Raw genomic sequence first — 25457 nt, 5'->3', positions numbered from 1 at the left:
GCAGCTGTGGAATATACCACTACGTTATCTCGCCACTACATACAGCGGTGATCTCTGACGAAGTTTTTCTCCTTATTCGGTGCTAAAGTGCCAGCATGCCTAACCGGAGAATGTGGCCGGCTATGTTTGCAAATTGAATTTGATAGCGTGAACATGAACATCAACGACAACGACATTTCAAAGGGAGCTCATTTCTTGGTGGTAATTAGTTAGGAAGGCAAGGTGGATTTGAAAACAGCATTTAATTGTCACAAGCGCCAGCATGCCTGCTATCAATCAACGCATCGTACAAAACTGGATTAACCCGTTTCGGCACGCGTGTATGTCTGGTAAACCGAATTCGCGTGGATATTGGTTGCGGGTATGACAGTAATTTTGATTTTACAAATAAACTTCACATCATGATCGACAGATTATAACTTAGATTATTGATCGTTTTCTTTAGAACTGAATCATTCTGCGCATAATTTCAAAATTGGGAAGACTTCTTTTTCGTTACCTTTGCGAAACCTAAATGACGCACTAAGTGAGAATCGGCACCATTGTCATCCTGATAATGAGTAAACTAACGTTGAAAACGTCCGGATATGTACTACTTTGTAATTGCATATATTTGCTGCAAGCACGTTCTCTGTGTCAATCATTTAAAGACAAATTTGGTCGACAAATTTCAGCACGGTATCGGTGCAAGCAAGCATTTGAGAAAAAGTCTGGTAAATCAAGTCTTCAATCTGTTGGATAGCAAGGACGAAATTGAATTTAATTGAAGAGAAGAAGACCTACTCACTAGGTGCCATAGCATATGCCCATTGCTGGTCACATACTTACAAAATAGATTGCTACCGTTGTTGCGAAAAAAGGTCTGGCAAATGCGTAGCTTTATCGGCGTCGAGCACAAATATGGTTCATCAATAACAACTGCGAGAGCATGAACCATGTTCTCAAGCGATTTACAGATTGGAAAAAGAAAAAAGTTACCAGATCTAATTAATCTACTCAAATCAGCGATCACTTCACAATACTTGGATGTAGCCTACGAAAGAGCCTATCACAGGCCGTGGTATTTTTACCCTCGCTGAGAATTGTAAAAAGTATTTAGTATCTCCTTGGGATTGGGACGACATGCCAAAAGACGAGCAAGACCGTTCATTTCAGCAGTTAATGAATTTTCCTGCCCCGGTAGCCTATAAGCTGCGTAAATCATTATCACTCTCCACTGATGGGCAATTGATTGCACATAATCCTTCGAAACGAAGTGGCAGCAAGCCAGGAGAAACTAAATGTAAAAGAAAAGTTCGTTGAGCTGTAACTAACGAAAATCAAGTTCATAAATGCACTGTACATTTGCAGCAATTGTGCCCATACTGCCAGCATGAACATATACAACATGTACAAAGTACATTCCGCATTTATAGCGGTACTTTGAACTCCTGTGCAAGTTTCGATTTTCATGGTATGATATGTTGCTATATTTTTCAATACAGTGTTACGCTTGCTCGTGTTACAAAACTGAAAATTATCACCCAATGAAATGAACATCCAGGATGAGATATCGTATTTCGGTTTCTCCCGAATGCGAGGTTGCCTTAACGAACCGGTGATCCGCTAAATGAGTGGACAGATTTTTTCACGACGGATTCCTTTTCTGTCGTTTTCGTAGCTTACCCCAACCCAATAGCAACCTAACTAAGAGATCTATCGACTACTCGGGACCTATCATCTGGAATGCATTGCCATCACATATCCGTGAATTGCCTTATAATAGATTAAAAAAAGCCCTACTTGATCACCTCTTGTCGTTACACTAACACTGTTGCCCTACCTCGCCCAGACATTGCTTCATTGATCATTTGCTACCATTTTTTAATTTTTTTTCTATTTTTCTTTCCTAACTAAACACTTTTTTACAGCCAGACTGTTCTGAGTCAAGTGTACCTGTTTGATGCTGGTGTGATTAGACTAGATGACCTTCACGGTCTTATCGATCATTCCTATCTAATACCGAATACTGTGTACGCATATTTTCTGTACCACCATCACTGCCGTTTGTTATGTATTTTGGTTCGATGAAAAATAAAGACTCTCTCTCTCTCTCTCTCTCTCTTTTACCCAGAGTGGATATCGGCACTGGTGTTACGCGCCTGCGGCTATGGGTTGTCGGGACAGCTATCGTTTAGTAGAGTAGTTAAGCAAAGTAGGGTCAATATATTTTGTAAAGAGAAAGCTACGTTTTCATTGGCACAATGTTCAACCAAAAAGCGGCGATGTGTAGTGGTTCCAAATATAATAATTTATCATAGTCATTGGGAACGATAAAGTAGCAACATTTTCATAGTCGTAAATGAGTATATCACGAGTATTTTCAATAACATCGCGAGATAGTAGGCTACTCGAAGCATAGTTTGTCCATAAATGAAGCTGGCATTGATGTCGGTTAATAATTATTATTTCAAAGATACCAATTCAGCGTCAATCAACAAACGCACACATTTCGCAATTGCAATCAGCGAAGTTTTTCGATGTGTGGTGTTCAATTAGCTTCCTTGTTACATTAGCTTCATTAGTTTTTTATTAGGTTGTTTCATCAGGTTTTCATTAGCTTCCTTTTTTCATTAGCTTTTCATTAGCTTACTTCTCATTAGCTTAATTAGCTTTTCATTAGCTTCATTAGCTTTTCATTACCTTACTTTTCATTAGCTTATTTTTTCATTAGCTTAATTAGATTTTCATTAGCTTAATTAGATTTTCATTAGCTTAATTAGCTTTTCATTAGCTTAATTAGTTTAATTAGCTTTTCATACAAGTTATACATTCATGTAGGCGTGCCATATATGTAGGCGACCGGCCTGATTTGAACACTCTAATTTTTTCAAAGTAAACACCTAAACGCTAAGTTCACGCATTTCCTTGTTGATCAAATACCACAAACTTTTCCACATTTTATAACTTACATAATTACTTTTCGCTATATTTAAAGTCTGTCAAATACCAGTATATGTTACGCTGAACTCATATTCGTTCTGTTTGATCATCTTGACTAACGATATTCATTGAACAACCTCGTCAGTAATAACTTTGATACTTGGAACAGTGTTATATGACATAATAGCGATAAGAAGTTACGAAAGTTTGAAGTTAGCTACCTTACGACACCAAACTTCATTAGTTCTCCGCCTTCAAATATCGTGTTATACAAATATTATGTATACGGAACAATTATAAATCTGACTATGTTGAGCCACTGCCTCATCAATAATATTATAATTGTTACGTCATCATCACTAGCTTCCGCCTCTTTACTCTTTTCAGCTGCAATCCTATAACTTCGATTAATTCTGCATCGACATCGGAATCGAAACAAAATAACTTTTTTGCATGAAAGGTCACGTATCTAAATATGCAAATAACCCAACACAGAACTAGTACTTACAGGAATATCATAGTTCTTGTTACAAAGTTGTATGTGCACAATATATGTTTATCGTAAGTCCTGCACATTTATGATTTCGTCCTACTTTGAGTTTTAGAAAATAATATACCGACATTGCGACATCTTTCCAAAACAAAACCATGGTCACTGATTGAGAGACCTGTCAATGTCATCACAGTATTCTAGTTACTTCCGCACAAGACTAGATATACATTTGATTTACGTTCCACAAAGCAAACGCGCAAACAATTTACTTTACCAACGAGAAGTGGCGAGTTATCGAATGATTTTTCCTTACATCAAAACAACTAGAATGTGAAACTACATTTAAAAAGTTCCTAACCCTTTGCACACCAGCAGTAAATCGCACAAGCAACAAGTTTAGCGAATCGAGTTATTGAATAACGTGAGAGTGTCAAGTAGTTATGTTGATTAAGCGTATATTGTATGTAATACCAGGAAGTGAGACTTCGCAAATTCTCGATGTAGATTCGCTATTTTTTCATTGCGATAAGTCATTCCAGAGCGCGAAAGTGCATTATAGGATATAGATGAAACTCTCACCGCTCATCAAGATCAACGAAAAAGTACATTTCAACAAATTTCTAGTAAAATACAAGAAGTGGTGATTTCCGAGCGACTAAACCAGTAAGTAGTGACTTCTTCAGAGTACTTAAGTAGGTTTTTTGCTTGTTGTATTATGTAGCTTGTAATTCGTTCAAGTAAGTCAGACAAATTAGTCGCATTGTTCCGTACCGATTCGGAGGAAGCAAGATAAATCATGTTGGTGAAATGATATTCTTTAGACAACTCTTCCAGGACCGCGCATCCATACCTCTTCTTCGTAAACAAAACCATCCTCCCGATAACTTTCTGTTTCTAATTGATGCATCTTTTGAGATCAAATGACCGTCATCCTTACACAACGAGGAATATCACAACAACCATATCATACGACTCTCAAAACTTAACAGCAATGCAAGCAGCCCATTACGAGGACGATATGTCCATTACGAGGACAAGGCGTCAAGAAATAGCATCATTTTCGTCCACAACATCTATTTGATATCCATATGAATGATTTATATTGATATGGATCTAGGGATGGTGTGAACCCCTGAAAGGTTCAGGTTCGTGTGAACGCGAACCTTTTTGAAAGGTTCTGTGTGAACGCGAACGTTAACCTTATGACGTCATATTGCTAATTCCAACCCTATATTTCAGTAAAATGATGTGCACGATACCTAGCGACGACTCAGGTCACATGCCACAATGCTGAAGTACATGCTGACTTCGCCAAATGTATCAACTGGAGCAATCAAATGCTGTATTAATTCCATAAAACCAATATCTTCCGTCGCTTTGCCAACAATTATACGACGAGGACTTGCAAGGGAATAAAAGCTTACGCCGTAACGGTCTAGGTCAGGCCGCACAATGTATTAGCCGCCTGACTATTGCTACATATATATTGAGTAGAGTGTAAAACTGGTTTCTATACTAGCTACCGATATTACCCCATAAACAAGTTATACAGTAGCCAACTCCCCAATCACACGGATTTGATTTTTATGATACAATCGACATATCAAATGAAGATGGATCCCGTACGGCTGCTAAATATTTTACATTGGACGGCGATGTATTATTTATATCAATTTCATTGATTGGTTGAAGAAGCATCATTCGTTGACTGCTGGTACATGTAGTGTACTTCATTCTTTATGTTGTATGATTGTGGGTCAAGCTCACAGCAGAGAGTCACTAAATATTCACAAAAGGAAAGCTGAATGTTTCGAGTAAACTTTTGTAGCAACGCATGCAAAATCGTTGAGATCGGCAAGGTACATGCTCGTTTAGTGTTGATTTTGTTTTATGCTGCCAGCGCCATGCATAGAGTGGTCTGAAATTGAAATGCAAAGAATTTCAGCGAAGGATGATATAATGACGTGAATATTGTAATATATGAAAAGGTTCACAGTGCAGAACCTACTAAGGTTCGTTTGTGAACGTGAACCTCTAAATTTCAGAGGTTCACACACAGAACGCGAACGTGAACCTCACGTTCACACCATCCCTATAGATCGGTGGCATGACGCAATGGGCTCGGCGGCATGGTGCCGCGAAACTCGTGATCGCACGGTGACCCTTTTGACCCCCCCCCCTATCTCTCGCACGGGCCTTCTCACACGGTAACCCTTTTCGGTATAGGGATCGCTCGCACGCGGCTTCGAAAACCTGTGTTCGCACGACCACCTTTTTTGACCCCCTGTCGCTCGCATGCGGCTATTGTGTCTTATGGTAGCATGGTAACCCTTTCAGGTAGAGCACCCGCTCGCACGCGGCTTCGTAAACTCGTGTACTTTCGGGTATGGGCATCTCTCGTGCGGTGTCTTATGGCTGCGGTGGAAAGTCGTACTTTCAGGTATAGGCTGCGTTGATATGTGGTACTTCGCATGGTGTAGAGCAGGGGTCACCAACTCAAAATGGGTCGCGGGCAACTTTTCAAAATTCGTGGAGGCCGCGGGCCGCATGAATTCAATATCGAGATAATAATAAGGAACGCAGTTTAATCGCCATTGTCCATTGCCGATGAACTCCAGACTAATCTATTTACTTATATCGGCTTACTATGCGCACCGAAATCGTGAATAGTTATGTTATGAATAGCCAGAGGGTTTCGTTTTCTAAACGCACGAAGCGCGAAAATTTTTCCATATCCATGAGAAATTTCATCGAAAATATCAGTATATAGTTTCATCTATCTTTATCAAATATTTATCCTTTTCAGCCCATGTGATGAGATTCACCTGTAGAGTTGATGAAGGCGGTGTCTTCAAAATTTAGCGAAGTTATCAATGCTGTGCTGCATCTTTGGGCGGACCAATTGGTATTATTCCCTTTTGTTACATGCTACTATTTCTTGACCTCCCATCAGGATTGTCGAGTGGAAATATATTGGATGTGCCCAAACGTAGGCCTACCAGAAGAAAATTTCCTTCGTGATGAGAAGAATCCGATTACTAATTGGTATTTCTTGATGTGGCGCATCAATTTCCTCTGCTGTTCGCATCTGTATTGCGAGGCTCATATAACAAAGGACACTATTATATTAGAATCGAAAACCAACTCGCAATGAACCGCACGCAGCGCGGAGAAAATTTCAAGAATAATTCAAATCCATCAAGAATTAGGGAGTCAATTCGTAAATTCCATTTGCGTATTGACGGCCGCCAACACACCCTAATCGAATGTGTCGATGGCCGCAGAAGTTTCCTTCTACAGTCGCAGATTGGCTGCAGATGGCCTATTATACACGGTATTTACTGGAAAAACTATCTCCTCGTAAAGCTTGATCTTTTGGAGAGCCCGAAGTCGTTTTCCAAGCGACTCGGTCTCGGCAGTGGTGGGCCATTGCACGTCAAGGCAATATGAATGGTCAATTGGTCATGGTCATATCAACAAATTCTTATCAGCTTGTGAGGAACAGTGATATTGGGCACGGGAGAATACTTACTTACTTTAAACAGCAACAACAACAATATGTTTAAACTGAAAACTATTTCAGCATTTCAAAATACTTTACCAAGCGTTCTTCCAAAATTTCAAATCAGATCGCGGGCCGCAAAATATCACCTCGCGGGCCGCGTGTTGGTGACCCCTGTGTTGAATCATAGTGTTCTAGAACACTATGGTTGAATATGTATCAACTATATTGATCACGTGACTGTTCCTTACATAATGTGTATATTCCAAATTATTATATATGACCGATTCGAGCTAATCCCAACGTTTACGGTGATTGCGACTTCAATATATCGTTATTCTTATGGCTGCGGCATGTGGCGGAGGGCGAGGTCGATGTTAGGTCGTGGTCCGGTAATCCTGAAGACTGGCTAGTATTGATTTAGAAGAAATTACTTGTATTTCGACTTGAATGCGGACATGCTCGGCGACTGTTGGATAGCCGGCGAGATGCTGTTCCACAATTGGGGTCCGGCATACTTGATAGAGCAATGCGTTTTCTTGTATTCGGTCCTGATCATATGGTAGTTGTTCTTCGTTGATGCGCGTGTGCTGTACTTGTGCGCTTTTGTCTCCGAGGTGAAGTAGTCCTTGAAATTTGAGGGACATTGACCGCAATGGAAGCGAAGATATGAGCACCAAATCTTCGCTTGGAATCATCGCTGCTCACCTGATATATCAGGCAAAACGTACAGAGATTCCAGTAGGGCTCTAAGACATGAAGCAAAATACTAAGGTGGAAACTCAATTGATAAAAATAGCATCACCATATCCAAGAATAATCAATAAGAATGCTAATGTGAAACTTGCAGATTGTAAACCACAAAAATGAGATCGCACGCATTGGTCATTTTTGATCATCTATAGTTTTTACTTGAAAATCTTGAAGGTTTTAGCAAAGTTCGTTGCTCTACCAAGTCGGATTGTGAATAAATGTCATCGTAAAGAATTTACTTGCCTCACGATATCTTACATTAAAGTATACGGATACGTCTGTGAGAAATTAATTCTCGGTTATTTTTCAGACATTCAAATCTCGTACACTCAATGTTAATCTCAAGTCGCAAACATCGATTTGTAGTCATTGCGTCGTAAAAACTATCAATCGCTTTTACACTTTACAGTAGAATATTGAAATGTGAAGAATACAACTGACATTGATATGGATTGTTAGATGTGGGGGTTGCACAAGTGCCGTCTGTCTACTTTCGGACGCATACTCTTGTGGCATGTGAGTTACAGCGGATTTACTTGACAGTGCTGTTTTCGTAATTGACTCTTTCGAGTGTTGTAAGATGTTGAGATGTCGAGACGAATAGAGTTTGCATTTCTAGTTTCGTAAAAAATAACTAGTTCGTTAATAAAGTTATAGGGTCTCATGAGTTGTCATTATTCAAATCAATATGTGAATATTACATGCGAGTAACACTATTCGTGTTCACCAGGATGACTTACTAAAGTTTACATGTTGTAGTAAAAATCAAGTAAGTGAAAATTAGGTTTAATGGCTCACTCACCACTTATACTGCTTTGGAGTGCACGTGTGTTCATTTTCGTAAGCGACGTGATGAGAGTAACCAGCTCTCTTTTGTTGCTGTTGGTCTGTTCATTTATTCATTTATTGTTCATGTACTGGAGTATTTGGTCATACCAAGATACTGGCGATTTTTCAACGGTATTTCAATGAGATATTCGTCCACTTGGTCGTTTTGTTTCGTACCAGTTGAGAGATCCAGAGTCAGCCTACTCCAATCACTTTAGTTTGTGTTGGGATAACATAACATAACATCGTTGGGTTATAATTTTTATCTGAACAAGTCACACACAATGTACAATGCAATAAGACGCAATGCGATGTCATGATCAGATAGGAGGATGTCGAACGACACGCATCAGCAGTGAGTCTTTACTCTAACATCCACCTCGGCCTAGAGTGCCCGCAGTCACAGTTCTTTTCGATGTTGATCTTTTTCTTGAAACCGCGGCCCTTTCTACTAGTTCTTTCCATTCCTTTTGAGTGCTTTCTTTCGTTGGGTCTTTTACTGGGCTTTTTTGTCGCCGTAAGAACGGCAACGGCGGTGCAAGAGGATCCCAGATAATCCTCCGACGGGAATCGAACCCGGTCCATCAGATAGGTGGGGGCTTATCGTAACCACTACACCATCTCCCCCGCCAGACTCGAGTCAACTTTTTCGTATGACTTGACTTGACTCGAGTCATTTTGCAAAAATCACTTGACTTGATACGGCGCTTCAAAAATGTGGATCGACTCGTGACTCGGAGCAAAATTTATGAGGAATTCCAAGTCATCAAGTAAACGGTGTTGTTAAATCTCGGTATCTTGTTTATGTTCGGATTACTGTATTCGCGATACGGCGGTGTGACTGATTGTACCTTTCACTGATCCCTCCTTGTAACATCACAAATAAATTGAACGAAAACGAAATGATGACATAATAGAGGAGACCGGGGACAAATGTAACTAGGGGCGAATGTAACAATCGACCTCACCGCTAGTAGGGTGGATAAATCGCCTTGATATTTTGTGTGCGCATGTGGTAGTTATCTCTCCTAACATATCTGAAGTTACGTTGAGATACGACCCGACACTCCGAAATAATTTGAAAAAAACGAAATTTTGGACACTCGAGTAAATATTTTCTGATCTGGAATAATTTGTTCAGACGAATAATACCTCGAGTGGTTACAACGTAATTTATGTAGCTGGAACAATGTTACCACAGTCTACCTTGATGATTGAAAAACTAGGACTAGCATCGCCGGAAAGGTACCATACTGAGACACTAATCATGGTCGAGCGTGTCAGGGGCAAACGTAACACTCTGTTACTTTTGCCCCGTTACAACATCTTTTCAATGCTGAATATATTTGTTCATATGTTGGTATAACCATTTATTTACTGCGGATGAATCTTGAAACAGCCAGAAGTTCAATGCCAGAACAGATAATACCTTGCCATACCAATTCTAACATGATCATCTGTCGGAATGGCCATACAGCAGTGGTGACGTGAATCTTACGGTTCGGTTATTTCCGTGATTCTGCCACCCTTTCTCATGTTGATCGACTTTTGGTGTGTCGACCTTCAATGGTCACTTAATAACTTGCCCATGACTGAATCCTCATCCTCTGACTTTGAGCATGGCCCAATTACATTTTGTCATTTGTTGTGAACAAATTATTTTAATTTCGCACAGACCAGGAGAATGCCATTAGCTTTGACTCCACAAAATGTTGTGTTCTCGTTTTGCTACACTATCATCGGCGCAATCAACCAAAATATTTTAGCCAGGTCGGTTTCGCACCTTCGTAGGTGACCCAATGCCCAACCCATTGTGCACGCTGAACAACAGCACCTTGGTAGAAGATGCCTAATATGTGTAAGGAGATGATGGAATGAATGTGGTTCTTGTACACTTTGAGCTCATGAAGAAGACACGAAGGGTGATATTGTATTTAAATGCTAAAATGCTATGGGGCGTAGCCTGGAATCGTTCAAACTTCTATTTCTTTAGTTTGATGCAATAATACAATTTGTGGTCCCGTTTTCGTTGTTCATTTTGTTTGTTTTCACTTATAAATAACACTGTTATAATTGCCCCGCATAGGTGGTACAATTGCCCGTACGGGGCGATTGTAACATTTGAGCGGCGATTTTCGCGACCCAAAATTTCATTGATTGAGTGTTGATTGAGTTCCATTTTAGTTTCTATATAAACTATCGAGTTGCTGGCTTCCTTATATAAAACTTTGGAAATGAAATGTCCGTGAGAACAACACGTAATGTTGGAAAATCCCAAAAGTGTTACAATTGTCCCCGGTCTCCCCTACGTTTATGCATTAGCAGTAGAATAATAATCTAATTGCAACGTATCTCTGCTTCTTAGACGGCTCAGTGCTTACATCACGCAGTACCCACTTTAACCAACCCTCTTGTATGATTTGCATCGTACGAATATGGTTTATGCGTTTATATTCTCACGGATGTGGAGATGAGTAGTGTATAATATCATATTAATTTGTTTCAACGTCCCGGCGCTTCGTGTTCGATCCTCTATTTTGGCTCAAGTATTTTATTAGCTGCTCTACGTCTGCCTGATCGAAACAACGCCTTTTTGCGTGTATATTTGACTTTATACTCGGTATTTGATTCAAGATATATGACCGATACATCTATCTTTCACAGATCTAGCAAAATGTAATGACTTTGAATCATCACCCACGCTTCGAAAATACAATTTGACTTGCATTGTGACTTGACTCGTGACTTGACTTGACTCGAGTCACCTAAAAAAAAACGAGTTACTTAAATTGACTGGAGACTGCCTTTGTGTAGCTCATGTAGTATAGTGTTGCCTCGTACGCTGAGTATCTCACGTGAGATTGATTGATTGCTTACGTGTTGATTGAAGTTTAGGCAGATGGACGTGTACAATTCGTGAGCAGATCACATGAGACGGCCGAGTGAGAGGTCGACTTTTTTGTTGTGTTCATGTTGTGCCCTTGCGGCATTTGTAATAAACTTCGCATAGAGACGAGACATTCTTCCCTCGCGTTGTCTTTATTTGAAGAGCTTCTTGGAGAACGAACTTCAATATATAATCGAACAATATATTCGTATTGAAACAAACCCGAAGATTTTCGGCTGACCCTCGTCAGGGGTTGTTATCAATAACATACAGTGTTATTTCCAATCAACTAGTTGCTGAAGAGTACCCCTGACGAGTGTTAGCCGAAAATATTCGGGCTTATTTCAATATCAATATATTATTCACTCGCCCTTATCTGCGACAAATTGTTGGATTTGCAATTGCAAGCGTTCGGGTCGAACCTGACGCTAATTTCTTATCGATCATTCAGATGCCGACGAGTTTTCAACAACGCACACAGGCCCGCAGAGTATATTGAAGAAAAACATATCCAGCACGTGCAAAAAATATAGCCAATGGTTGTAAGCCAACGTCATTTTTTTGTCCCTACTCAAAAATACAGACTACTTAATTGGGAAGTAAAATGAGAAAAAAAAACATCTTCTTGTTCACGATCAATAGCCGCCGAACATTTCTGGACTGCATAGTTGTTGAGAGGCAACGGAAGAGTTTGAATCTCTCTCCTTCCTTGATTGACAGTGATTGCTCCAGTGAAGATATTAACAATAGATTAGAAAGCTCGTCGTGACTCCACGATCAGTCCAAAAGACAGCAACAAAGCAAAGCCGTACAACACCCCAGTAAAAAGCAGTCTGTAGCGTCTTGGTCTTGCTGACGTCTTCGATCGGTCTCTTGGACTATGACTGGAAAGAGGAAATTGATCACTATCTCGGGATCAAGTCACAAAGATATGACTATTGACTATAAATAGCACGTTGCTCTTAACCTGACGAACCCTTACGCTAGCCTACTATAGCCTTCGGCAAATCACGAATCTTAACCAAAAAACAAAAATGCATCACATTAGGCCTATACACACATGTGATGTAGAATACTAGCGCGCTGTGCGTCAAAACCACTGCAAAAAGAACTACTTCGGTATTAACGATTTTATCAGATCAATACGCTACACGATTGCGTTACAATGAAAAGATCGGAAGGCCTCGGAGGAGTCTTCGAAATCAGACACCAGTCTGGACCTAGACTAAACCATTAAAACATGATTTGGCACAGGTGAAAATATGATAATGAATATGTAGGCGTCTGCAAATCAGGGTGACTTAGCCTATTCTACATGAGTCAGAGGTGTGTGTCCGAAAAATAGGGTTATCATATTTTGGAATCGGGAAAGGAGGACACTTTCTCAAAATTTTCAAACTTAGAATACTGGAGTAAAATACGGAAAAAATGATTTATTATTATTTATGTCCATTCTCACTCGATTCTATCCATTATCTTAGCTCTAAAAGCTGTAAAGGAGGACGAATTGCCAAAAAGGAGGACAAATCCCCCTAAAGGAGGACGTATGGTAACCCTACCGATAAACCTCCGAGTAAACTTGGGTAAGAGCCACTTTTATTGGGCTTGGTATGAAATGTTATGGCGTCGTTTCGCATATAATATCGACGTTGGTCTAATTATTTCGTAGCGCGTTTTATTCATTATATACCACTCCTGTGCTTTAGCTTATTGGTATTATGTCCCTGCGATTCCTGAAGAGTAGCGCGTTTCAGATACGTAATGGACAATGCGACACGCAGCACTCAATACGACGCATGTATGACTGTATGTGCTGTATACAAGTTAATAGTACAGTCATGTTTCAATATGAATATACTATTCAATAATATTAGATGTCTAGGCCTAATGTGGTCGATTATTGTTTTTGTTACTATATACAGTATGTAGTGACTATATTATATATAGATATAGTCGTAAAGTTGGTGTTCGCCGAATTCTTGCAGATTGGCTTATGGTAAAAACCACTGTGTTAGATTCTTTTCCTAGCTCTTATATCTCGCTCGAGAATTTTATCTCGATTCGCTTCAATACCGCGTGTAACTTTTACCACGAATTCCCGTCAATTTAACAAACAATCAAGGCTCGCGTTTGGTGGACGTCCATTGTCCAATCGTTTATCGCCGTCAATCGGAATTCGCTGGTTGTTTTCGTTTATTTTAACGTTTTCGGGTGGTTATGATTACCAATCACCATATGCCTTAGCATGCATTTCGCGTAATTTGTTAGCAATTGGCATAAATTGGAAATCGTATTTAATTCCGAATTAGGTAGAAATACAACAAACATCAAGTTAAGTTCATTCTCTTATGCACGAAAATGGCAAATGTCTGTTCATCAAGCTTGGCTCGTTTGGCATTATACAGTTATCTTTTAGCATTTTCAGCAAAACCAAACATTAGATTAGAATTAAATTGAGAGTATAGAAACATTTCACAAATGACATTAAAATTAGGTTACCGCCATTTCGCTAATTAGTCAAGTAGATTTGGTGTACAATGGATATTATTAGTAACTTAATATGTAGGCTACATTTTATCGCAATATGACGAACCAAAACAACAAAAAGGGGATACGTGGGCTAAAAATGCGCCTTCTTGTCGCTTACCTGTCTCGGTGTCTCGGTGTACAAAATTGGGAAGTTGTTTCACTTAAGCTCTAATTGCGGCACGTTTCCACTCAAACTATAGATTACGAATATCCTAATTCCGTACGGCACGTGATATTGCGATCATGAGACGAGACGTCACAATGCGTCAGCATATCTTATCGTTATTATTGTTGATGGCATAGCATTATGAAAAATGACAGCAGATATTGATGTAACAGCAAGTGGATCTAAATTCATTCAAGAATTGATCGAACTACAGTACTTATTTTAGGACGACATCCGAATATAAAAGCAAATTAGTCACCGCGACACGCAAGCATTGGTGGTTCAGTGGTAGAATTCTCGCCTGCCACGCGGGAGGCCCGGGTTCGATTCCCGGCCAATGCAAGTTTTCGATTTCATTTTGCATTTTCACACAATTATTCATGTCAGTTTTCCTATTAAAAAATAGCTGCCCCTAGCGACGATCGTCCTCGGGAAGTAGCCTACATCAAAATGTATTTTTTCGAGTTCTCTACTAGTTGCTGACGATTACCCCAGACGAGTATCAGCCCAAAATATTTGGGTTTATATTAGGGTTACCATACGTCCTCTTTTAAAAGGATTTGTCCTCTTTTTTGACTTTTTTGAAAGTGTCCTCGGAGGACGCCCTTTTGTCCTCTTTTTTGAGATTTTGTCCACTTTTTTGAAAATTTAGGTCAGATTTAGAGCAAATTGCTAGTGATATGCCGTAAATTAGGACAGAAGTGACGCTCCGGCGGGTATTTCGGAGTGATTTTAGCTCTGGGCGGGAAAAATACCTTTTTTTTTAGTCAACCGATCACAAAGTGGGAAAAATTCACCGGTTTTTGAGAATTCTTCTCTGGCTTTGCAAGACTCAAATTTCTGAAAAAGTGTCCTCTTTTTAGATTTCCAAAATATGGTAAGCCTAGTTTATATCAATATGTACAACTGCGACGATATTCTTCAATGCTATATTGAAGTTTTGTACCTACAAGTTGCGGCGCTTCTTCGATATACGCCCGAGATCGAAACAGTGTTTCACGTAACACCAGCAAGTGCTTCCCATGACCACGATACAATTTTATAACCGGCAAAATAATTTTTTTTTGCCTTTGGAGAGACAGATATTAGAGTTGGAGGTGGGTTAGGGTCGAAGTTGGGGTTAGGGTATCCCAAGATTACGGTTGGGGACGGGGTATTAGGGAAGAGGAAGGAGGGATATTACGGTTGGATGTGGGTTAGGGTCAAAGTTGGGGTTAGGGTATCCCAAGATTAGGGTTGGGGAAGGGGGGTATTAAGGTTGGGGGAGGGGTATAAGAGTTGGATGCGGGTTAGGGTTAGGGTCAAAGTTGAGTTTGGGTATCCCAAAATTAGGGTTTGGAAGGGGAATATTAGAGTTGGGGGAGGGGGGTCTTAGAGTTGGATGTGGGTTGGGGTTAGGGTTAAAGTTGAGGTTAGGGTTTCCCCAACCCTAATTTCCCCCTCTCCCCCAACCCTACTCTTGGATACCCTAACCCCAACTTTGACCCTAACCCACATCAAACCCTAATCTCCCTCGTTTCTCTTCCCTAATACCCCCCTCCCCCAACCGTAATCTTGGGATACCCTAACCCCGACTTTGACCCTAACCCACATCCAACACCAATATATCCATTCCACCAACCCTAATATCCGTCTATTCAAATGAAGAAAAAAATATTTTGACGTTTATAAATTTATATCGTGTTCACGGGGAAACATTTACGGGTGTCATGGGGAACACTGTTTTGATCTCGGGCGTATATCGAAGAAGCGCCCAAGTTGCTCTTGAAAATGAAAATATAAAATTTCCCATCCTTACTCACCGACATTCTGTTTTCCATGCCTTGTGTCTGTCGGAATATAATTTCCCTGTGGGTATCCTTGTGGTGGGTAACCCCCTTGTGGAGGATATCCCCCTTGGGGCGGGTAACCTCCTGGCGGCGCGTAACCGCCCTGTTGCGGTGGGTATGGGGCTTGTTGATATCCGGGTTGAGGTTGAGGTGGGTACGGCGCTTGTGGCTGTGGGTATCCTTGAGGAGGTGCGGCCGTATAAGGGGGAGGTGCCGACGCCATTTTAATACATATATATTTGTCTAGTAGCTGGTTAAAGCCGAAATATACGTTAACATTCTCTAGACGTCGAGCATGTCCAATTGTCCAGTTGTCCACAGAAGTCGAAATATAACTAAATAAGTTTATTGGTAACAATTTATCCGATTGCGGCAGAATGAAAAGTTAGTAAAGGTGTCGAAACGACTCGGAGTAGTCTTTGAAATCAGACACCCACCTGGCCTAGGCGATTTAAAGAAGAGGCATGCACACTGAATGAAAAGTAGCAAGTAGGCTAATAGAAAATAACATGAATGACAAGCGGAAAGATGAGGTGGCAGGTGACGAAAGGCGAGGTCTATAAGACCGTTTTCAAGTTGTAGTTGGTACCAGGCAGATATTTATTGCTGTTATCTGAAGATTCTATGGTCGTCGAACATATCCATTTTCCGCATTCAATTCAATTCATATAATGACTGACTGGTATACTCTTTGAATCTTCCTCTGATTACCGATCTCTTTATATTCATACTTGATTCACTGCAAATAGTCAGAATTCGAATACTGACGCGTTGGAACGCAACATTGCTGACGAAGTTGACAACCATTTATCAGTCGCGCGAATCTGAAACTAACCACGAAACTACATTGCTTTGTCGTGGATACTGAAAGCAAACACGAGCATCGTTGAAGGAGATCCGCTCATTAACAACTCGGCGCGTTTCATGGGGAAGTCACTACAACACGACGCATTGTTTCTTGTATATCCCATAGTCTTGAGAGGATAAAAATAATATAACGACTGATTATTATTAGTAATGCGCTGGCGTACAAATACTATCACAACAGCGCGAACTATTAGATGATGTATAAGACCGCTTAGCAGCAAGTAAATGCCTTGTGTAATCACGCATGAATCTCTCAGCTAAATGAGCTTGTTGACGCAAGGGTAAGTTATAATATGCTCTTTATGTCCACTATTGATCTCACCGAAGTACTGTCTGAATAGCCTACTACTGCGCTCGATATTACCGGACCACGATCTGACATATCTATTTCGCCCAAAGACACATGCCACTTCATTTTGACCTTTTCATGAAATATTCTGTTACTTTTGAGCCTATGTACAATGTACGTACGTACGTCGTACGTGCCTCTTATTTACATGCTGTAGGTCAAGGTATAAGAGATACTACTAAAATTCGTTTGGACTCCTTCCTATCTCTTCATGCTATGACGATCTTGCGTTTTATTTCGATATGAATATATTATACAATGGTATAGTGACGTTCTGTACCTCAAATCTGTTCAATCTTGTCACTTGTGGTGTTTTGAAGCGATGAAATTATTGATAAACCAAACCAAATCTTGCATGTTAGCTTGAATCTATACCTATGTTATGATGGTATCATAGTGTCCTATAATGAGATCTAAAATTACCGGATCAGCGATATCTGACAAAACTTGGCATTTAGCGAACAACCTTACGGTACTATCGATCGCAGATGATGTCGATTTCTCAGTTCGTAAAGCGATCCACCCAACTGATCGATTACGAAACGCAAACAAGACCACACTCTCGACAAATCTGTTATTCAGGCAGCGCGCTAAAGAGAATTACCCGACAGCTTTTTAGTTCTGTGAGGTATATTGGGGTAATTACAACATTTCAAAACACCACCAGATTGCGTTAATATGAAAAGATGGAGTCGTAACGACTTGGACTTGATTATCTCTTTACCAAGTACAGTTACAGTAAGAACTGAAATGTTCATTGTCTATGTGTGTCTGAAGTTCCATATAGTATCGCTCTACTGATTCCACCATTGTATTGTTGTAGCCTTCTGTTATATATTGTGTTCTGTGTTTCTTGTTCTATTATCTCATTGTTGCAGACTGCGTCCTCAGTTGAATCGTTAAAACGAATACAGTGTATTAGTTCACTGTTATGGGGGTGGAAGTAATAAGACCTTTATAGGTCATATCATAGCCTTACAAAGGCTATATGGTCATGGTCATATCGTCAACTCCAGTCAAAAATTGATTGCTTTTTAACGAAGCAATAAACTGTCTTGTCTGTCTGTTTTTCATCAAAAAGCCACTCTTGCCTAGATTACATCTCTGCAGACAACCTACTTGTATATGCCTACTACACAAATGAATATCCCAGGGAATATCCAAAAAGGGAGAAGGGGTTAAACCCGTTCGGACGCAACATAGAGACTTTGGAATGCGAACGTGTTTAACCCTTGTTGCCTGAGTGAGGATTATGTTAGACCGGGATATTTAGAGACACGAATAGAATCAGAATCGTGTATGATGTCACACTAATTAGAAAATCTGTTGTTCCTACCTCATCTGGCCTTGCTTCGGTTCAATAACCTCTATTTCTGCGATCTCACTTTAACGCACAACTGTGACTACTGGCTACAGAAAACCGGAGCTATCAGCTATCTGTTGTTGCGACCAAGTCCATTGACAACTGCACATTGCACTGCGCTTTCTCGCGAAGGCACACAGTCATCAATTGACTGTACTTATGCTCGAGAGTGCTGTAGCTGGTCTGCCAGACAATGTTATTCCCCGTTCATATTTCCGTTCTTCACTTCACTGGATATCATGTGACGCATCACGCGCCTTGTTGCGTGAGTCCAACAGATTACTGGATAGTTTACACTCAAAACTGAAGAGCATACCTGAAGAAAATTAGATTTTCGAAAACGCAACTACACTCTCACTATTCAAAACGGATAACCAAAACTAAAAATGTGTACCTTTAAAAATTCGCAACTAATAATTATCTGAATAGTATATTCATATTGAAATGAACCCGAATATTTCCGGCTGACACTCATTCATTTCAATGTGAATATACTAGTCAAATGTATATTGAAGTTATGTACCTCTAGAGTTGCATCTAAAACAAACGGTGTTTTAAAACACTTGTTTAATACATGTTTTAAACAGTGTTTTAAACAAAGGTTTAGGCCATTTAAAAAGAAATTGTGTTCTTTAAGTGTTAAATTTAAAAAAAAACGATCTCGCTTTCCATAACATGCCATCCCATTTCTTGTTGCTTGCTTTTTCTATACTGTCTTCTTTACTTTTCATTCAGTGTGCATGCCTCGACCCTCTTTACATCGCCTAGGCCCTAGGCCAAGGCGGGTGTCTGATTCCATAGACTACTCCAAATCATCATCATCATCATCATTGGTTTATTAGCAATTTTATCAGTTCAATACACCACAAAAAATGCGATACAATGAATGGACAGGAAGATGTCGAAGCGACTTGGATTTGTCTATGGAATCAGACACCCACCTTGGCCTAGGCGGTGTAAAGAGGAGGCATGCACAGTTGCACACTGAATGAAAGTAAAGAAGACAGTATAGAAAAAGAAAGCGACAAGAATAGGGTGGCATGTCATGGGAAGCGAGATCGCTTCGATACCTTCCTATTTTTTCATTGTATCGCATTTTTGTGGTGTATTGAACTGATAAAAATTGCTAATAAACCAATGATGATGATGAATTATGCCATTGTAAATACTTCCCAAAGCCGACGTATATCGATATGGGAGGGTTATGGAACCCTCAAAATAGTCGGTTCAACAGTTATAGTACAGATATATCGTCAAAGGAGCTCTATTTACCCTATATTTTCAATTGTCAATGGCAAATCATTATGACGTCACAATTGAATATTCGTGACGTCCTGTCTCAATAATAGCAAAAACAATAAAAAACATTTTTAAATAAGAGCCTTGTGTTAAACAAGTTTGCTTTAAATTGATTTATGTTTTAAATACGACCCTATGTACCGCCAAGAAGCTCTTCTAATAAATAAAACGCAACTAATTAGATTCATCATCATCATCATCATTGGTTTATTAGCAATTTTATCAGTTCAATACACCACAAAAAATGCGATACAATGAAAAGACAGGAAGATGTCGAAGCGACAAGGAGTAGTCTATGGAATCTGACACCCACCTTGGCCTAGGCGATGTAAAGAGGAGGCATGCACACTGAATGAAAGTAAAGAAGATAGTATAGAAAAAGAATGCGACAAGAAATAGGGCGGCATGTCATGGGAAGCAACTCGGCCCTGATAACACGAATGAAGAGAGCGACATAGAAAAGAACTGTAATATCGGGCACTAGGCAGAGGTAGATGCCAGATCAAGAGACCGCAACTATGGTCGTTTCGGCGTCCTCATATATATGTCATTACATCGCTTTGTGTCTTGGACTCTTTGGTGTCACATATTGTACATTGTGTGTGTTTTATTCCGATGAAAGTATAATCTGACGATTATTGATTAATTACTGTATTGCAAATGAGATAAGAAACATTGGAGATAGAATCGAGTTTGAAATGAAAGGGGTTTTTCAACCCCAAAACCCACCCCCTTGGCTATGTCCCCGTTAGTACTGATGCGACTTGACTCAATGGCTGCAAGAAAATCACCCAACAAAACAGAACACCGGTATCACGATTCACGCCAAAAAAAGTTGTCCAGCAACTAAATATATTTCAAGCTAGAACTAGAAGTCACTTTTCAAAATCTGCAACTAAGATTAGTAGACCTGGTCACCTTTCAAAATCCCCAACCAGAACTAGAACTACCCAAGAAACCAGTAGTTAGTTGACCGTCAACTAACTCGCTCGGTAGTTTGTATCAGTCTGCTGAAGAGGGATTGAGCTTCGCGCATTTTATCTTCAATTTGAACTACACCTTGGTGCCCTATATACCTTTCAACGAGCTGGCGTCAGTGCGTAATAGCACATGACCGATTAAGTCGTACGTTGACTCGTGGTATATTGACTCCTCAAACAGACGCATGTGTGTCCATATGACATTTTTAATTCGTTCCTGGTTAATGATTGATCACCACAAAGAACAATTCCAAGCTATTCCTTCTGGGACGAAGAATATTTCAGCAGTACCACGCATAATTAGCGGGTTTCCCAATCACACCATGATAGGTCTAATTTCACACACAGCAATTTCTTCTAAATGAATACTAGCCAGCCTTCAGGATTACCGGACCACGACCTAACATCGACCTCGCCCTCCGCCACATCATTTTGTCGCTTGCGTCTTATATTCTCTGCATTACTTTTCATTCAGTGTGCATGACTCTTCTTTACTTCGCCTAGGCTAAGGTGGGTGTCTGATCTTGAAGGCTACTCCTAAGTTGTTTCGACACCTTCCTAACTTCTCATTGTACCGCAGTCTTATGATGTTTTGAATAGAAAATATTAATGAACCTGATTGATTGAAGTTCTTCTCGCGTATGATCGCTTTCGCTTGATTTCTCCTAATCCCTAACTAATCGTAGAGCAGAACTTCCCGGGGCTAAAATCTTATGTAAGTCGCAGTGCAGCTGCGCGAATAATTCCCAACACAAGGTCAATATTTTCTGTTTGGTGTTTATGGATCCTAACCGAGTGAGATACTATATAGAATAGGATACAGAAAGATTACATTTAATATGACCTATGATATGTAAATATATACCATCGGCAATCACTTTCTTTTTACTATACGAATTTAGGATGTGAAAGTTTGTAGTCTGATAATTAATAAATCGAACGACGATCATGCAGTGTCAGTTTATTAATAATTTCATCGTTTCAAAACACCGCAAGACTGCGATACAATGAAAACCGATATCTATAGCCCATAGTGGCTCTTAACCTTTGCTAATCTGGCGAATTCTTACCACAAATCTACAAGCCTTCGGCTACCCAGGGGTGTCAAACATACGGCCCGCGGGCCGCATCCGGTCCGCCAAGCCATTTCATCCGGCCCGCGGACCAATTCTGAGTTGACTGATATATCCATCACATATGTAACAAATGTTGAGATTTTCTGTAGGAATTTCTTCCAATAATTAATGGTTCAAGACAGCAAATGTAGAGCATGTCCATTGTCCATAGGCCACATTATTACCACTCGACTGTTGCGTTGTGGTTTCTTTCTAGTTACCACTTGGACAATGTCGGTGACTTTATCAGCCCAATTTCGACAAGGCATTGGGTCCATACTAAGTTTAGAGTTTTACGGAAAAACGGAACAAAAAACGTAGTTATTCACAGAACCAAAAACGCCAATGCGAAACCGTTATAAGCAGTTTACATGTAGAATATAGTGGTTACAGAATAATACAATGCAAATATCAGTGGTTGCACTGCCGTGTCACTTTTTACTCAAAAGGTTCCCGGCCTCCAGACAAACCCGAATCGCCATTGTTCGCGAATAAAGGTGTTGCTACTTGCTAGCAGTGTTGGGATCAAATCACTACCTTCGAGTCACGAGTCAATTCGAGTCATTGAACATTTAGACTTGAGTCAAGTCAAGTCAATCGATTTTTGAAGGTGACTCGAGTCAAGTCAAGTCAATCGGTTTTTGGAGGTGACTCGAGTCAAGTCGAGTCAAGTCAAGTCAAGCCACGAGTCAAGTCACAATTCAAGTCAAGTTGCCTTATCGGAGTATGAGGCACGATTACATTATTTAATTTTGCTAGATGTCTGAAATACATATCGAGTGGTCATTGATTCTGAACCGATGAACGGATATAGACTTGAATATACACTCAAAAAGGGGCTGTATCGCTCACATATTCGTAGAACTGTTAAACTACGTAAGTAATAGCATAGACTCAGTTTATAGTTACCAGCCAAAATATAGAAACGAATGGATAAAATGCAATACATACCCCTTTACAAATTGATATGATACAATTCGAGCCTACGCCAATGGTTGAGGACTATATAAAATATATTCGGATTCTATTTAAATAAAACAAAAGGTTTCGTTAAGGTAAGAACAGAGAACAGAAATAGACATTTTGCTATTAAATGTTTACGAAAACGTAAGCTGTAAGCTTCGATCACTTCGTTTGCGGTCAATTTATTTGTGAGAGAACAATGGAGGCGTTTCGCGAACAATCCGAACATATGGAAGATACAGTGATATTCATAGGCGTCGAGTTACGGGGTGGCGGCCACCCCATGCAAAATGCTTAAACGCCCGCCGTCTAATCAGTCAATTAGCGAGTCCGTGATATCGCGTAAATGCCAACCATTTAACATTAACTGATGCGCCCGTGAATAATTGAATACTCAGCTTCTTCGGCGACGACGAACTAGTGCCTAAAACACCCAATAAAGTGTAATCCGTGATTTGTAATCACTAATAATCATACAATCGAAGCGACCTCGTTGACGGCGTCGATTTCGACACGCTTGCGCCGAGAAACACCATCTCCTCTCTTGACCAGACGAACGAATTCACGTTCTACTTCTCTCAATTAAGTTGTATTTGCGCGCATATTCGTTTACAAAATCATTCTTGAGTTAGTTTCGTGATAGTCTTTTTAATTGGAGCGCGATTGCAAAATAGGAAAGTGGGTTTGTGTATGCCTTCGAAGAGAAAGTCATTCCTGCGCAAAGTGCGCACTGCGCATATTCATTACTCGAACAAGGCTTTGCTAACTCTTATCTGGAAATGCAGTAATGCAGCTCAAACGTCGTTATAATGAACAAACAATTGTCGCGATGTCAGACTCGGAACCTCATTGTGCTGTATGCAAGCTGAGGAATTACTGATTAGATGCGCGCATTCTCGTTTGTTATCATCTGTAGGCTACTAATTCTTGTCTGCTTTATACGTTCGTATTCCCTCGATGTCACATTGTCGGTGTTTGATTTGTTATTAATACTGCGCATTGTGCAGTACATGGCGTTGAATTACGTTGTCAAATATTGATGCAACAAGAGATTCTCTGTGGCGCAAATTCTGAATTTATTCGATTAGTTTGAGCGGGAACCTTCTATGTCCCAATAAAGTTCATTGCTGGACGGATTCTATCGGGCGCAACCATATCGCGGATCGAATCTCAAACCATTGGGATTTGTATTCCCATTAATAAAGTTGTGGCATGCACCCATATTGCTCTTGCTGCAATAACACCTTGATAATTAAGTCACACTATTTCACGATCAAATTCGACTAGCTGATCGGGACCTACGTAGGCCGTAGGCCCCGGGCTGATATTAACCAGCGCGTTGTCGGCATTAAAACACTACGTGCGTAGCCAGTGAGTTTATCATTTCAAACTAAAAATCCCGACCTTTTGAAATGTCAATTCGCAATGCGTATTATCGATGCTGCGTACTGCAAATTAGCGAGAATCATTTGTATGCGAAATGGGTCGTCGATATCTCGATGTGCACTATCGTCGGTGATTTGATTTAGCGCGTCCGTGTGCAGGCCTGCTACCGTCCGCAGAAACACTTTCGCCAAAAAGTAACAATCTCTGAGTGTAATATTGTTTGTGTTTATGTATCTTTTTGATTAAAACTTATGCCCGCGTCTAAACAAATTGTGCTCTATGCCATTGCCGAATCTGGGTATTTAGGTATGACTCGCGCACCCTGTAATTGTAATTATTGCGGGTTTGCGGCATGTCTGCAATTTCTGTATCAGCACAACCTTGCCGGCCGATTGTACAGTCCGATAAAATTTTTCACTACTATGTATTTCGCACAGCGTACTGATACTGATTTCAGCAAACTAACGATCGTTATGAAATGTCAAAATTCGACCTCATTGCTAGAAACGTATATTTCATCACGCGCTCTGAGAAACGCCATCTCCTATCCCAATTTGACGACCAAATATACGTTCACCTTCTACAAGTTAAAATGCAATATTTGCATCGATGAAGGCCGTCAGCCGCGTTTAAAATATTTTGTGAACCATTTTTGTCATAAATATTCTCTGAGCGCAAAGTTGAACAGTGTTTTATTGTGTGTGCCTGATAGTAATTTCTTCCAGTGCCATAATATTAATCCAATTATGATTTGCGAACGTAAATCGGGAAATGCAGCAATGCAGTCTAAATCGATGTTTTAATCAGCAACCAATTGTTGCGATGCAAGCTACTCAATACTAAGTAAAAACCCATTGTGTTGGCGGCAAGGGATAATTACTGATTGGTCGCACGCGTTTGTAATCATACTGCTTGTCTGTCTTTCGTGTTCCAGAATTGTTGCGCCATGTTACTGCTCAGTCCACCAATGAATGCCTAGCGTTCGGCAATCAATAACCTAATTTTGCAATGATCTCAGCGGGAGATCGCGTCGCGTGCACAGACGAATCTCGCTAATTGGTCACGGCTGCGCGTAACACTGATAATGCGACATATGTTGAATAGCAACTGAATATTAGCATCAGACTGGTAATTTCGAAAGGATGATAGGGTTTTGCGTTTCAAAAGGAGAGGGTTTCGACACCCCCTGGCTACGCGCCTGCCGCCACCCCATGCAAAACAAAAGT

General features: G+C 40.2%; 2 protein-coding genes and 1 non-coding gene across 3 annotated transcripts in view; 2 read left to right on the top strand and 1 right to left on the bottom strand.

Annotated features, from left to right (window-relative positions):
* The window catches only part of LOC145443086 (AH receptor-interacting protein-like), a 57888-nt gene extending 45923 nt beyond the window's left edge, over positions 1-11965 (top strand). The window contains exon 8 of the mRNA XM_080321082.1: positions 11848-11965. The gene's annotated coding sequence lies outside the window, so the exon portion shown is untranslated. The remainder of the gene's footprint in view (positions 1-11847) is intronic.
* Positions 11862-16664, bottom strand: LOC145443103 (uncharacterized). Its single transcript, XM_080321107.1, has 2 exons — positions 15883-16664; positions 11862-12269 (listed from the first exon to the last, which is right to left on the bottom strand). Exons 1-2 carry the CDS (start codon positions 16130-16132, stop codon positions 12163-12165), a joined length of 357 nt encoding a protein of 118 aa, XP_080177233.1. The 5' UTR covers positions 16133-16664; the 3' UTR covers positions 11862-12162.
* On the top strand, positions 14352-14422 carry Trnag-gcc (transfer RNA glycine (anticodon GCC)). Its single transcript has one exon. It is a non-coding gene; the product is annotated as a tRNA-Gly (tRNA).
* Positions 16665-25457: the final 8793 nt, after the last annotated feature.

The sequence above is a fragment of the Botryllus schlosseri genome, chromosome 7 (assembly GCF_051294905.1).
Source record: "Botryllus schlosseri isolate E-star chromosome 7, Bs_hap1, whole genome shotgun sequence".
Lineage (NCBI taxonomy): Eukaryota > Metazoa > Chordata > Ascidiacea > Stolidobranchia > Styelidae > Botryllus > Botryllus schlosseri.
This window is presented reverse-complemented; position numbering and strand designations above follow the sequence as displayed.